This window comes from Amblyomma mixtum, chromosome 1 (genome assembly GCF_055824585.1).
Source record: "Amblyomma mixtum isolate Tamu chromosome 1, ASM5582458v1, whole genome shotgun sequence".
Lineage (NCBI taxonomy): Eukaryota > Metazoa > Arthropoda > Arachnida > Ixodida > Ixodidae > Amblyomma > Amblyomma mixtum.
The window spans coordinates 277,281,247-277,297,148 of NC_143012.1; the positions used below are offsets into that span (position 1 = coordinate 277,281,247).

Here is a 15,902-nt window from a genome sequence, read left to right on the forward strand (position 1 = left end):
ATATCAAAGAAACCAAACCTTGACCTTTATATTCTATTCTATTCCGTCTTTCATGTCGTGTGTCACCACAAAGAACACAAATACTCTCTTCCAGCCTATACCTGTACCTGACACTTGTTCCCGTCCTCTGATTTGTGCACTAAGAAGAAAACACTTGCTCGTAAGGAGCGCGAAAAGGAGTACCGCGTGCGCGAGCACTACCCGCGATTTAGCACCGCCTGAGTGAAAGCCCGCTGACAGAATCTTCGTAGTGTACCAGGTCTTTCAGGGAAGCCGGCTCCTAAATTCAGTGCGATAGCAGTAAGGCTTCAAATCTTGAAAAAAAAAACCTGTTGTCTGTTTGGGTGTCTGAAGCCAGCTAGGCCTGCAGAAATAAAATAAAGGTGGCTGCGACTGCGCCGCGTTTCGAACGCGCGGCGGCGCGGGCATATCAGCTTCGCTGGCCACAACGCGAGATACGCTCACCGCTCTTTTTTTTTTTTTTCAGCATACTATGTATTAAACTGATCCAATGTTTCATGCATATGTATTATGTACAAACCTTAGGAAGAGAGTGACGAATGAACACGATGCCTAACACAACACACCTAGCTAGGCAACCAAGCGCGATAAAAGAGGCAATGTAAAGCACATAACCAATACGTCATAATACGACATACCTAAGCAAAAAAGAACTAGAAAGAAGGCAATGAAGAGCATAACACTTAAGAGTGGGTGCCACTCCCGTTCGAACTTGGTCTGGGCATACACTTCTTTTAGGTGTACAACCTTTTCTAATGAAGTAGTCTTTTGCAGGCACGACAGATCCACAGTGTCGGTCCATCATGCGTGCTGTGCCGCAACTGATCACCCCTCGTGTTAAACTGCCACTTTCTCGAGCTGTGCATTGCATGTCGACGTCGTCTTCAACTTCCATCCATGCGCATTGGACTCAGGACACACCACTATCAAGTTGCATTAAGCTGTCCCAAAATTTTAAAGTGCGGTACCACTGGTTCCCAGTCATTGATTTCGCTGACCTTTGCGCTTGAAGCGTGACCTTGAAACCCTAGCCTCGAACCGAAAGCGAAATGAAACTCGATGTGCTAGCGCACATATGCATAGTTTGCATTTGGCCCAGTCAGCTAAATGGGCTGTATTTTTTAAAATAGGTATTTTGAGTTATGGAGACGCCTTCTGCAGCAGAATAATACCAGTGTCGACGAATATCAGAAAACAGGCGAATAAAGTTATCTGATTAGCGGTGAACCAATATCCGATAATTAACTTTTTAACTATTGCAGTTAGACACCTGGTTGCAATTAGAGATTTGTAACCGGCCGTTAGTAATACCCATATGAGTTTTTATCATTTCGAAAGAGCTATTACCGTTGGTGCTGTGTCTCGATGAAATTTGACTATTTCGACTAGTTACATGCGCTGCAGGGATTGCTTTGCCTGCATGCTTTTCGAAAGCGCAAGTATTTTGGCACGATGTAGCCACAATTCGTTGGGCCCTAGCGCCGAGGGTAATGGCGTTTTCGAAATTCTAAAAACTGAAATCGCCATTACTAACGACCGGCTACAAATCTCTAATAACCAGGTGTCTAACTGTATTAGTTAAAAGTTAATTATCAGAAATTAGTTGCCCGGCTAAACAGTTAGCTTTATTCGCCTGTTTTCTGATATCTGCCGACACTGCATGGTATTATTCTGCCACAGAAGCCGTCTTCATAACTCAAAAAACCCATTTATAAAATTAGAGGGCCGGCTTCTCTGGAACACACGCTATACTCGTATCTAGTGCCTTCGTTTGCGGGTTTTATGTTTTCTATAATTCGAGGGCCAAATCGAGCGAGATTTTTCATTAAAATTCGGGTACAAATCCAGTCATTGAGCGAACATTTCCGTATTTCGAGTTATTTCGGGTCCTTTTTTTCTTTTTTTCCAGCAAAACACAGTTTAGTGTAAGCGTATGCTTTCGTACGGGACACAAATTGCCCTATTTGTCGTGCAATAATTAAAAAACATGGAAATGACCAGTTGCGCAGAAAAAAAACTGAATCAAATTATGTTTTTTCTCGTTTATTACATTTACTTTGCCGCGTAAACCTTCAATCTGCTAACCCTTTCCTTACCGCAAAAAGATTAGCTATTTTGAGTGTTCTAAAGTAAAAATTATTTCTTCAAGAAGTACTAAACGCACTGCGCATTCTACTTCATCAAACTAGCTTACTGATTACATTTCCGGTCTAAAAAACGCCAGAGTTGTGCGTGTAAAACTTAAAAAAAAAATATTGGTCGGATAGGCTGGTAACACAGAAAAAGTAGAAGCAAAACAAAGATAAGCTGCTGCACTTAACCAGAAATTGGTTACAAAAAAATTAAAATATATAAAACGTTGCACATGCTTTTAGCTACCATTGTTGTTATTTTCAGGCGTGTGCATAATACAATACACTTTCCGTGGGCTTTTTTGAGTTGGGCAATATGGCTGCTGTGCTACTAGGGAAAGCAGTCACGTCAGGATATGAAGTCAAGACAGAGCTGTAACGTGCTGCACATTACACTTGTACTTAGTTTTGTTCTTGTTTTGTTTATAGTAGAAGTTGCAGTTCCTATTTTTCTCTCTATTTTTTTTTGGTTGATAGCGAGTGGGTTCTATGGGCGAAATGAGGGCGTGGCCTTCCTTGACATCATCATAATCAGAAATGTTCTGGAGAATTTTGGTAAAATATCTTGGCGGTATGTTGCCAACACCCAAAAGTACCGAATAAAACCACTTTCATGATTTACAAATCAAGCGCACCACATAAAATACGACGTGAACGGCAAAACGAAATATTTGCTTCTGAGACAAAGTCTTGCAATCTAAACTGAAATCCGACCATACCACGTGGTTGTGTAACTCATCACCATTGCTCGAAAAAGAAAGAAAAAGCATAAAAACTGACAGAAGTGTTCAGTGAAGGCTTTCACCTTTGATGAGCGCCAGAAAATGAAAACACAAAACTGGAACCAAAGAAATTATGTTATAGAAGCAAACTAGATGGCTCAGCTATCCCTGGAACGCTGTCTTGAATTTGTGGCGGCAGGCTCAAAACGTCGCTCATATATGACCGGCGGCCTATGGAGCGTGCATGCTACACCTATTTGCCTTGGTACACTGCGGAGACTGCCAGTAAACATCGAAGAACATTCCTAAAAATTTCGAATTGTTTTCCCATGGAGCCGATTTCCCTATTACATCGGATTAAAGATCTCGGCTACCACTTTTTTCTTTGTTGCGAAAGCAACACTACGCGAGTCGCCGAGCCATTTCGCGGAGCTGATGAAAGGCCATACTGCGCATGCGCGAGGAGCAGTGACGTCACACAGCTGGCGCGCCGCCGCCGTCGCTGCGCGGGTGACTCCGAGGTGCCGCCGCCGCGCTCGGGAGTTGCGCATGCGCAGTAGCGGCGCATAGCTAGCGTGCCGGGGCCGCTGCCGCGCGCTCTCCATCGCCTCTCTCTCTCTCCTCGTTGCTTTCCCAATCCTCCAGGTTTAACCGGAGCTAAACCACTGCCAATTTTTTTTTAGGCCACCGCGGAGAGTAAGGAGGAGTCAACCAACATGATTTCCGAAGTACACGCCTGGAGTGCCTTTTATCCAATCACATTTGGACTTGCCGCTCTGTCATTGGTGGACTATTACGCAGACTGATCTTCGAAAATGTGCGGGTTGCTGATCAAACTACGCTCACCGGGAGCAGACGGTCGGGCGCATCACCCCTGCGGCAGCAGACAAGGAGAAAACATAGTCCGCTTGCTTATGGATTGGTATTTCAGTGTTATATCATCTGAACCACAAATATGTACCGATTTTATCCAACTACTACTTATGGTGTCCCAAAGAGAGTAATAAAAATTGCTTTGGGCGTCTCCGTGGATTGTAGTAATTTCATTGACCAAAAGTAGAGTTAACCCGATTTTTCAGAAGTGTGTTCGGGGTACAACAATCGAGTGAAATCGGTCTTTACTCGGAAACGAAGGCCTCTATACGCCGGGCGTGGGAGAGGAGAATTGAAGTAATTTTCAAAAAGAGGATTTTTGAAGTCAAAATATGGCTTTTGCGGCATTGTATTGCCAGGTTTGGCAGACACCGGAACACCAGTGAGTTATCTAAAGTATAAGTTGGTAAACTAATTTACAATAATTAACTTTTTAACTATTAGAGTTAGGTGCTTGGTTGTAAGTTAGAGATTTGTAGCCGGTCGTTAGTATCCGTCATATCAGTTTTTAGAACTTCAAGAACGCGATTACCCTCGGCGCTGTGGCACAACAAATTTCGGCAACATCGGGCCAAAATACATGCGCATTCGAAGAACATCGAGGCAAAGCACCCGTTCCAGTGCACTTTAATAATCGAAATAGGTAAATTTTTTCGAGCTAGAGCGCCGAGGGTATTCGCGTTTTCGAAATTCTAAAAACTGAAAGTGAAGCATATATACGCTAAAAAAAGGGCAGCTGTCGTTACTAACTTTCAGGGTAGTAACTGCCTGTCACAATTGCTAATGCCCAGGCAGTAGCTATCGGTGGTAATTTCAGGGAAGTAACAGTTACTATCTCTGAGCGCTAGCAAAAGGAACTAGCAACATTTACTACCCTTAGGGTAGTATCTGCAACTACCCTTAATGTAGTAACAGTAACCACCCTTAGTAGCACATACTACCACTGAAGGTATTAACAGCCGCTACCTTTAATATCCTTTATATCTCCGAAGGTGGTTACAGGAACTACCTTTATCAGCATTTACCAACTCTGAAGGTCGTAACAGCAACTGCCTTTAATTTCATTTACTACCTCCGAAGGTAATAACAGGAACTGCCTTTAGCAACGTTTACCTCTAGATAGCAGTAACTTCAACTACCCTTACCAAACGGCGCTGCTTTCTCGTTGGTGAAGCAACCCTTAATCTGAATGGTAGAGAGTGCGCGGGCACTGCCCGTCGCTGTATCACTTTGCTTAGAAAAAATACGGTTCCAGTTCAATATGAAGCAGAGCGCTTATATGGCATCGAAAAAAAAAAAACAATAAACAATGCAAGAAATGTCACTCGAAGGGAGACGTAACCATTTATTACGGCGAAAGTCTCAAGTTGTACAGTCGGATACAACTCAAAAACGAAGCGGCTTTCCCGTTTCTAGCCAATGGCGTCGGCCGATTCTCATCAGTCTGCTAGCGTGGGTAGCTGACAATGCGGAGATTGGCGTGACAATACGGGGAGGGTACTATCACCGACAATGCAGGGAGGGGACCATTCTCCTTCATCTGCCACTTCTTGCAATGTCACGCTAGCGGGGTCATGAGATTCGGCCGACGCCATTCAATGAATGGGGTTCGTTTAATTGGGAAAAGCCGCTTTTTCCTTGACTTGTATCCGGCTACAGCTCTATAGCTTTGGCAGGCCCTGGAAGCAGAGGCTTGCATCACTAACAAAACATCATCCTTTTCTTGGCGATACCCGTATATAGTTTTCCTCGATCGCAATGATTTCACGACTTTTGGTGCTTTTACAAACGCACGCACGCGCACACACACTAACACACGCGTGCGCGCGCCCGTTGCTAAGTTTGCCGCAAGCTTTGAAGCAAGTTGCACATAGGTAAACAGTTTTTTTAAGCGTCTATATATTGAAGGGACAGCTGTAACGTCCCCGTTCTCCGGATAGTCCGGTGTCGGCGTTGTCGGCGTCGCCATGGTGAGCGAAACAACACCAGCATGACTCTGGCAGGTGGTCCCCAGAGAGCAGCCTAGGAGTCAGGTGGTCACGTGACCTTCCGGCGTCATCACAACAGTGATAAAACTGCCGGATAACACTGCAGGATAAAACTGCCTATACAGTGGCTGGTGGCAGTTAAATTATTGATTGGTCGCTCGGGAAGAGCAACCTGGGACGCACAAGGCCCACCGCTGGGAGCACCTGCCATCGCAGAACAGTGACGCATCGCTTAACCGCTGCACCACTGCGTCAGGGGGAGTATGAGGACTCCCAAGGATATATGAATGTAAAGTAGAGAATGAGCTACCGCGTATATGAGAATTAACCCATTACGCTATCGGATCACACCCTTTTAGCGGAGCTGAAGTGTCCCCTCCAAGTTTTTTAATTGCTGCCTATTGACAGATGGAAACTAAAGTGAAATTAGATTGAACTGAATTGACAAGCACAGAGGCACTAAAACGTGTGTTAACTTTTTCTCTTGCCAGGCTGACCTCCTCATGTTGTCGAGAGTTAGGTTTTCGGCAAAGATCTGTCACTAAAATTAGTGTTCACTTACGGGAGCTCATTTTCATGTGCTTGCTTGGTGGCATACGTGGCAGGCAATCGGTACGCGAACAAATCACAAAGATCGAGACGACATGAAGAAGACACGCTGATACCAGAATATTTAAAAGGGAAAAGATGGCACTGTCGTTTTATTTCACTTTCAAAGCGGCTGTATTTTACAACAGTTTGGTACATGCTCCTTGAAAGATGAACAAAAGAGTCATTAAAAAACATGACATGAGAAAAAGGCACTTTCGGCTCGAGTACTCGCATGCTTGCGGTCTAGCGCCGTGTGCGCCTGCAGCGAGCCGAGTCCTTAGCTATGTGAAAGTATTTACAACAAAATGTATGGCACAAAACAGAATGATTGAGCATAAGAGGAGATGAGACGACCGTTCATCGGCCGCTTTTGAGCACAACCAGAAACAGTGCGCGTCCTTTAACGGAGTTTGCCGTGGGCATGGCACATTTAAAAGGAAACACGGTCAAGCCGCAAGTTGTGATCTTCTTATCCTGTCTCTTAATTAAAGATGACCGCTACAGACCGCAGTCATAGAGACATTTCAGGAACAAAGGTGAATAATATGAAGGCACGATTCATATTTTGTCTCATTTTGCGTATTTAAGATACTATCACGACGCTCTTGTCGATCATGCGTGCTTTGGCGCGAGATGAGCAAATTTACGAGTAAAGTGCAAATTGCAACAGTGCTATCGGCTGTATTGTGTGTAAGGCACGAGTTCAAAAAGATTCTCAACATTTTTTGCTACAACGATGAGTTCGCTTCCAATATTGATAGAAACAAACGTAAAAAAAAAGGAAATTCGAACTTTACGCCCATGTCAACAAAGTAAAGGCAGTGTTTGAACATTTAAGCCGCGCGGCATGCAGAATTCAAGTAGTCAGAGGCAAGCATGGTTTGAAATTGATGTAGTTGAGAGCGGTTTGTAAATAAAGTACAAATTTTCGATCAGCACTCACAAATGAAACAATGAATAAATGGCCATTCATTTACTGACAAGTGAGAGAAAAATGGATGCGTTGGCACATCAGAATGAAATGTCAATTAGAAGGCGGAGAAATAACAAAAGTGATTGTCGAAAGGCGTCGTATGGCACGAAAGTGCATCCATAAATAAATTCCATTGCGAACAACAAAGCGACTGAAATTTTCCATCTAGCCGCTTTGCCGATTTATACAAAAGAAGCGTGCAACATTTACAGGCACTTCTTAGACATGATCCGAAGATCTTCGTGACCAGAGATCAACACGCTATTGTAAGTAGTCAGGACCTATTTTTGCTGCTAACAGTTTCATTTTAGATTTTAGCTATAAGCTACACGGTTTTTCAAAGAGCTAGGAGATCTGATCCATATTAACATTTAATGGAATGCTTCCCTGGACACTTCTACAGTGCCAGTTTTACCCCAGCCAATTTAGACAAGCCCAAAGCAGCAATTCAAGCGTGTTGCACTCTTAACGAAGCTTCCAGCGTACTCGCAGACTAAAAAAACAAGAAAAAACAATACACTGTAGCGAGCACGCCAGCCAAAACATGTCAACAACAGTGAGCAACAATAAAAGCCAACAGATAAAAAAGACGCGGAACACTAATTACAATGACAGAGAACACGTGCGGACGTTCTGCGCCTCGAGAGCGATGTCTCCTCTCGAAACACCCTCGCGCTTAGACGCCCGACGTAATGGCACTTGATGAATTCCCAAGAAAACGCTGACGAAACAACAGCAGGAACATGCTTCTCCACGTTCCCCGCAACGGCGAGTGGGGTTCCCGCTGGGGGCGGGAGCATGGCGTCGGAGGCGAGCGGAGAAGGGCTTCTGCGTCAGCGTTAACACCGCGACGGGGCCATACAGGCTCACACGCGCTCCTTCAATTCCAGTTCTTGTTTCCATCGGCCCACCTGTCTCACACGTCGAAAGTGTTCGAGACGCACACACAAACAAACGATGGCTTCTCAAACGTCCCATTTACTTCGAGCGCGGCGACGGTGGCGCCACTAGTCCACTTGTGGCCTCCCCGTGGAGAAGCGTGCAGCGGAAGGGGCGGGAAGCGGTCACTTGCTCTTCGGCTGGTGCCTCTTCATGTGAAGCGCCAAGTGGTCAGACCTGGCAAAGGAGCGCTCGCAGATTCGGCACTTGAACGGCTTGGCGCCCGTGTGTTTCCGGTAGTGGCGCGTCAGCTCGTCGGACCGGGCGAAGCGCCACTGGCATTCCGGCCACTGGCAGTGGTACGGCTTCTCGCCTGCGCACAGAAAAGAAGAGAGATTGATTATTCGCCTTTATCGACTCTATCTGGTGAATCTGTTTGTTTTCTGGAAACTTATCTAATCGCCGACTCCTGCGTCAGGCTAGAGGATGTGTGAGCGGAGAAGGTTGCGATCGACTCCGCTGAACCGAAGTTTGTGCACTTTCGGTGGACACAGTTTGTTATCATGAATACACGCTTACTTTTATTTATTTTTTTACGAAGGAGCGAAAATTTTCTTTTCATCGCCACCAGCACGCCCACGCACAAGAGTGGTCGCACTAATAAGCGGATGCCTGCCTGCTCATAGCCTGAATTTGCAAACAGCCATCCGTTTTATTGATAAATTAACCCGCGGCAGCCACATGAAACCGTTGCTGTTTTGTTTTTGTTTTTTGACGAAACTGACGCTTCGATTCTTTGCCACACTATTCATAAATCTCCGGAGGTGAACGCAGACATTCGGGCCAACTTTCCCGTCGTTGAAGCTGTTATTCTCTCTCCCCATCTTTTGGGTACACTATTGAGATCCCTCCATAATATAATTTGACAGGCACACACCGGTTAAAGATCAAGCTAAACGGAGATCAAGGGGTTGTGCTGGCACTTGTTTCAGATTTTCACTCGCACGCATTTCTTACGATCGTTCATCTGTCAAATGCTGTCAGAAGCACAGCAAAGAAGGTTTTTGACTTCGTAAACCGCCGCGAAAGGCCAAAGCAAGACCGAAAAGCAGATTCGAAGGCGCACCTTCTTCTCGTGATACCAGAACCTAGGGGGCTTAATTACACAAAGGTAAACGAGGAGCGAGCAGGGCTTATCTAAAGCAGCTGAGGAGCAAAGCCTGCTTTCCGTGCAGAAGGAAAACGTTACATTTATCTTCGTGGACAGATGTGACCACCCCCGCTTTTCATCCTGCACAACACACGTCGAAGAATTGCAGATTTTTGCTTTATCGCAAACCGACAAAGTAGCCAAGCATTAAAGGCGCCATAGTCGGACAAACACTTTCAGTTCGTGGTCGTAAGCGCAAGAAAATGTGGTCCTATCGTGAATGCGGCGTCTCCTATTGCAAATAGGTCCAAAAAGTAATGCGGCGAGGTTTCGGAAAACCACGAAGGATTTGCGGGCAACCAGCGAGCCGCCCATCCCGTGCGCCTGTTCGGTGTGACGCAGAGCTGCCTCGCTCTCTCGTCCGTTTTGAGAGCTCGGGAGGAGACGGACGGCGCGCCTTCCACACTCTGGTCCGCCCGACCGATTACGGCGTCCCATTCAATCACTCCCACTTTTACTCTCTGTCCTCTCTTTTCTTCCAATCGCATTCTCCCCGCCTCCTGAGGAGATACGTATCGTATCCCCGCTCTTATTCCAACCGCAAAGAAAGAACGGCACGGAGAAAGAAGGAAAGTGTGCACCTTCCTTTGCGACACGAGTTAGAAAGTAAACCGGGAAGGGCAAAAGAGAACCTGAGTTTTTTAAAGAATGGACGCATCGTCACGCTGGAATGGTGGCAGCCGAGGTAGGCATAGATGTGGACGCGGTGGCGACGACGTCTGAGCAGAATGGAGGCCTAATGGAATAATGTGGTTTCTCCATCGGAGGACACACGCACCGCGCTGCCTTCCCCTTCGTTTTTACGCCCGATTGGAGACTTTCTCCGATGCGACGACTGGCCCTCCGCGCACAGCCTTCGTCGCCGTCTCCCAGCTTTTATTTTCTCTTTGTGATGCCTTCTCCCCGCGTTCCTCCTTTGATACTCCCTCAATGCACCCAATCGCTATTTCACCTCCCGCTCCTGTGTCGCTGAGATTGGGCCCCTCCTCCTCCTTTCCTTTCTTAAAGACCGGCGCCAAAGGAGACGAAAAAGAAAAGGAAAGCACCCGCGAGGCGTGCGCGTTATACGACGTAACCTCTGCGTAAGCGAAGAAGAAATACGGACTGAGAAGAGAATGGAAAGAGAAAGAAAGAATAGCCCGTCCTTCCCCTCTACTCCGGGTGCCGGTGGGATCCCGAAAACGTAGAGCGATCCCGATGCCATCACGACCACGTCGTCCCCTTCAAGGTCGCAGTATTTTACGGTCTCCGGTCGCCTCGCAATAACTTAGCGCCAAAAGGAAGGAAGAAAGAAACACGGGGGCTTTGCGAACGGCTGTAGTCTGGTCCTGGCAGGAAGGATCAAGCTAGCCAAGTTCATCCGGTCATTACCGGTTTACGGTGCGCTGCAGGAACAAAAGGGCGTGCACAGGTCTGCTTTTCAAGAGCGGAGTGCGGAAACGGTTCGTCACGCCGAGTCGGAGGTCCCTGTGGCATATATGTAAACGCTCTGTGCTCCCGCCGCTGCCTGTACGGCCGAGTTTCCTTTCTCATAGACCCAGCCTGTGCCCCTGATTCCCCCAACTCCCACATTTGAAAGCAGCCTTTAACGTTTGATTAAATTAATCGGGGCAGCGTGGTCTTCATAGGCTCTGAGCATTAATACTCCCCCTCCTCGCTCCATCCTTCCTATGGTATTCGTTAACTCTCTTGCCGACGTTTTAAAACTCTGAATTCGCTCTCACACACACGCACAGTCGACATTTTAGAGGTGTGCGCGTGTTTCAGCTGGAATGGTTATTTCATACACAAACACCGCTCGACAATTTTCATTAGTTCCAAAAACTACGCAACCGCGCAGGCAGTTCACAATTGCAGGCACCGCACGAGCGAGGCTTAGGGCGCGTTCACTATGGAGCTAACGTCTAGATAGTTAGGAGATGCACTGTACATGTACAGTAGCGCCACCTATTATGTGCACTGTAGCTTTTGCTGACCTTCCTAGAACTTCAGTTGGGGACAGCAAAATATGCAGCAAAGGTTATTACCACGGCTATTCTTCTGTAAAGCCGGATGTCATAGTTTGGTGGGAACATGACGAGAGAATATGGGAGAGAAACATTTCTGGGGACGTATTATGTAATGGTTACTTTAGCGCTTCAGTCATTTGCTCTTTTACTATCGGAACTTGCAACATTCGACGTTATGAGTGACACCTAAACAAGCAATCTAATTCGCTGGCCCTCTTGTCGAAGACGCGGCTGCCGAGTGGTGAGGAAGCAAGAGAATGGATCAGAACCGCGAAAAGAATCGTTACAAAATACGGCCCCAGCTCTTCCCCCAGTGTGTCTTTCGTGTTAACTCATATCTACGTCACCAGCTTATGCAACGACTGCACCCTGCCTGCCTGCTTCCACGGCGCGCATATAACGCTTCAATATATGAGCAAAGCACAAAAGATCCGGGCGTAAGCGAGGGAAAGAAATAAACGGGGCACCCAGCCGGGGATTAGGGCCACTTTCCGGCTGACCGGCCCGGCATGTCAAAACTTTTGCGAGCGGATCACATAAGCCATGAGATTGTGAAATGGGGCGGCACACCACCAACACTGCCGTGGCCGGTCCTGTGACTGCCCGCTGGCCAAGCCGGCCCATTGGAGCCCGCAGCCACGCAGCGTGCGCCTGACTGCTGGTTCGAAGATTTGAAAAGCGGTGATCGCGGCGCGCTGACTTCCGGAGCGCGGTCAATGGGCCAACGTTTACGGCCGCCTGGTCAAGGCAATACGGCAGCCGCGCATAGAGGACAGGGAAGGCAGGGATCGGCCAAAGCCGGAGGATCGATCAGCGGGAACAACAGCTCTGGGACAAAAAGGGATCTCTTTGGTTCGTTGTTGAGAATATTCCACGGGGCTCTTTTCGCTGTCGAGGGATAAGGTTACGTATTAGATACATGTCACAAGACAGCTTATGACCGACTATACGACAGCCGGGGGTCCTCAAGAAGGATGCCACCAGCAAGTGTATGCTGCGCCATTTTGCCTTATGGATATACCGTTAGTTTTTCTTTTTGCGAGCTTTCAGGTATAGGCATATACCGGACGTGGCGATCGCATATAATGGTGCCTAACAAAGAACCCGACGATAGATGCCGTTAGAGTTTTTTAAAAGCGCGTGATCAAACGCGATAACAGACGGGTGACAACAAAGGAGGGCACATGGGTAAAAAGTGAAGGCGAGCTTCACACATTCGTTGTTTAAGCGGTGAACTTGTAGAGCCTTTCTCAAAAATTTGCAGTCTACCTACGACCGCACTGTGAGGTTCGTCTTCCATTGCCAGCGTTGCCAATTTCTCGAGGGCAACAGACACTATTATCTGCTCAGTCCTGCAGCAGTTTCAGAGGTGCTCCAAGAGTCACTCTACGCGGCTAAATGGCATACCCCGTGGCCTGCGTTTTTCGGACAACGGATTTAGCACCCGTGTCTGTTGATCGAACCGGCCTGTAGTCGCGCGTCGGGAAGATAACAGTACCGGGAGATAACCGGTAGTTTGTTAGCACAAGAGAGTGAATTAAAGGGAAGTGAAGCGGGGCCAGGTACGACAAAGGGCCAGGTCGGGAGATCAGACAGCTTGGCTGCAGCTGGCGCTTCACCACGAGGCCAGTGAATTCAGAGATCTTTCTTCTGAAGGACCTTTTTCCTTAAGCAGGTGGTAATGGTGACGATGATGCAAATTATAAAACGAAACCCGCGCTCCCTGGTTGCACTCGTGCGGTTAAGAGGGAAACCAATGCGGTGAAGGAGACTTACCAGTGTGTATCCTCTGGTGGGCTTTTAGGTGAGAGCTTTTCGTGTACACCTTCGTGCAGCCTGAAAAAGACAAAGAACATGAACTCAGACGAAGAGAAACAAGTCACACGCCTTACAGCATCATTCCCCTTCCACTCCATTCCACCCCCTTCAATTCTGCGCCGAAGCGTGCGCGCCGCGCACTCAGTATAGTGCATTAACTGCAGCGCCACCGGCAACTATACGCAAAGTCACGTGCGGTAGGCACGCTGGCTTCGCCTTCTTGTTACATAAAACAAAACGAAGAGTGTTGCCGCGGTCACAGCCCCCGTGGGGCAATTTCATTTCATCGTCGCCGGCTTCGCTAGTACACTCTTCGGCAGCCGAGGGTGAGAGAGAAAGGCACGGCGGGAGCGGAGAGAAAAATGTTCATTGAGAAAACTGGTTGCCAAGAATGCGCGCGTAGACATGGCGTCCTAGCTGCGTCCCAACCTCCCCGTCCTCTTTCTCGTACCCTGTTTTCACGCAACGTAGGTTCTGCTGCCTCGACGCGAATCGATCTCCCGGAGTCTTTGGAATGCGAGGGAAAAAAAATCCTCCGCCGCCGGAGCGACTCAGGAGAGGAGAAAGAGGAGGGAGGTTACGCTGCGATTGCACCGAGAAATAACGAAGGGGGCATCTCGTTGGCGGCGCATGCATGCAGCGAAAGCGAAGCGTGTGGTGTATACGCTCGCACAGTGACGCTGAAACGAACGATAGCCGAGAAGAGGTCCGAAGAAGAAGAGAGGGAGTGGGGGAGGGGGATTCTTGGACAGCGCAGATGTTTCGCCCGAGGCCATGATTTTGTTTTGCCTTTTTGATTGTCGCGCGGGCTCGCCGCGCGGTCTGGGCGGATCGCGAGGGGGCTGGACGGCGCAAGCGAGCCGCGCGTAGGGACGTTCCCCGCGACGCCTGCGGTACACGGTCGCCCGGCGTGAGTGTGTGCGGTGCGTGCGTGTGTGTACGTTTGTCCCTGCTCCAGCGTGGGCCCCCCCGAGGGCAAAGCGACGCTGATGCTTATCGGCGGCCGGCTCAATTTGCGACGTTCAAATTGCAGTCCTGTCGGCTTCCCGCCTCCCTCCTACTTCCTACCTTCGTAGCGCCTACCTTTTACTTTTCCTTTTCTTTCACCCTCCTGCTTGATTTTATCCCCCCCCCCCCCCCCTCCACACACACACATTTTTGTTTTGTTCAATCGTTGGCGGTTGTTCCCTGTATAGGTCGCTAAGTCCAGCGGTGGCTCCTTGTTTTAGCTAGGTGCCCAGACCGGCGCAGTGGCGGAGGTTGTGCCGGTGGCGCAAGATATGCCAGGAATGAACGGCGCGCGTGTGCGACCGATCGTTTCGCTCGCCGATGAAGAAGGGGCGGACATAGGTGAAGGGAAGGAAGGGAGGACGGTGTCTTTGTAAGGCCTGAGGCTCGCGGTATGCGGTGTCGCCGTTCGCCCCTGCAAGTGTTGCTGTGGTCCTCAGTCGCACCGGGCTAATACAGTGCTGCCCTTCATCTCTTTCTTCTCCTTTCTTCTGCACTAGCTGCTCGCGCTCGCTTTCATTTGTATGCTGTAATACGTGACGTCCTTCTTTGTCTGCGGTTGCGAGATCCTGCGTCCCAACGATCAAGGCCGTAAAGAGGCGCTGCTGAAAATGTTCGCATACGCCGCCGCTGTATTTGGCAGGTTTGATTGCTTCGCCTCCTGTGGTTATGGCGGACTTGAGCACACGAGAAACGAGAGGTTTCAGTACGCACTGTAACAATGCCAGCCAGACAAAGAAAAAGAAAATGGCATGCGTAGACATGACGTCATATGCTGAGTTACATCCTTATTGTCCTTACTGCGCTTAGCCAGACAGGAAAGTTACATTTGTTGGTTTGCCTTTTGAATTATAAGAATTCGTATGATCTGCACCACGTTATTTTCTTCATGATAACGAACGTTCGCGAAATCAAACAGCTCTGGTTCTGCTTGCCCGTTAAGACATCTTTTTTTTCTGAGAATCATTTTAGCCGTTTCACTAGGGCACAAGTTTGCATATGTCGGAATCTCATCTTTGTCAAAAGTACATAACAGTTACAAGAAATATTCGTGTTTAGACCAACGTTATTAAATGCGTCGTAACTGTTTTGCGCAATAAAGAACACAAGAAAATATTTTAAAAAAAGCCGTTCAATTTGAGCTACACCGCCTCCTGCCCACAATTCCTGCTAAAGATTGAAAAGGACACAAAAACAGAGTAAAATAGGCTGCTACATAGCCTGGGGTGTAGATTCTTAAAGAAATGAATACTTAACGCTGGGTGCTCTTCTAATAATCATTTCTCTTGCATCTGAGTATAGAGGTGTGACAGCATGAGGTAGCCTTTCGTGACAAACGACTTCTGTGTTGCCGCCAAGATATCGGCGTCAGGTTCTCGAACGCCCGTCTTTCCTTGTCTCCCGGTGTCAGTGCCAGGAACATTAAGGGCCGACCACAATGAAAACACGCCTCGCTGGTGTATATACGTCAACAGTTTGGATACACCGAGGCGAGCATCGAATGAAGGAGCCCATTGTGTGGCCTTATCTCATACCGGAAGACGCAGACCGCATTTAACGAGAACGGATTTCCCAATAACCTGCGCGTCTTTTCCGCGAAAAACAAACGGCGTGACAATCTTTCGCGGTAGCAGCGACGCGATGTTATTGGAAAGCAGTGTGCTTAACGTATAATGTG

General features: G+C 48.0%; 1 protein-coding gene across 2 annotated transcripts in view; it reads right to left on the bottom strand.

The window, feature by feature from the left end:
• Nucleotides 1–6,406: 6,406 nt before the first annotated feature.
• LOC149371807 (uncharacterized) overlaps nt 6,407–15,902 on the bottom strand; it is a 92,773-nt gene continuing 83,277 nt past the window's right edge. For both annotated transcript variants that reach the window (XM_089566093.1, XM_089566092.1), the window contains exons 4-5: nt 13,175–13,234; nt 6,407–8,552 (exon numbers count right to left, since the gene is read on the bottom strand). In XM_089566093.1, the coding sequence (XP_089422219.1) occupies nt 8,365–8,552; nt 13,175–13,234 (248 nt within the window). In that variant the 3' untranslated portion in view covers nt 6,407–8,364. The remainder of the gene's footprint in view (nt 8,553–13,174; nt 13,235–15,902) is intronic.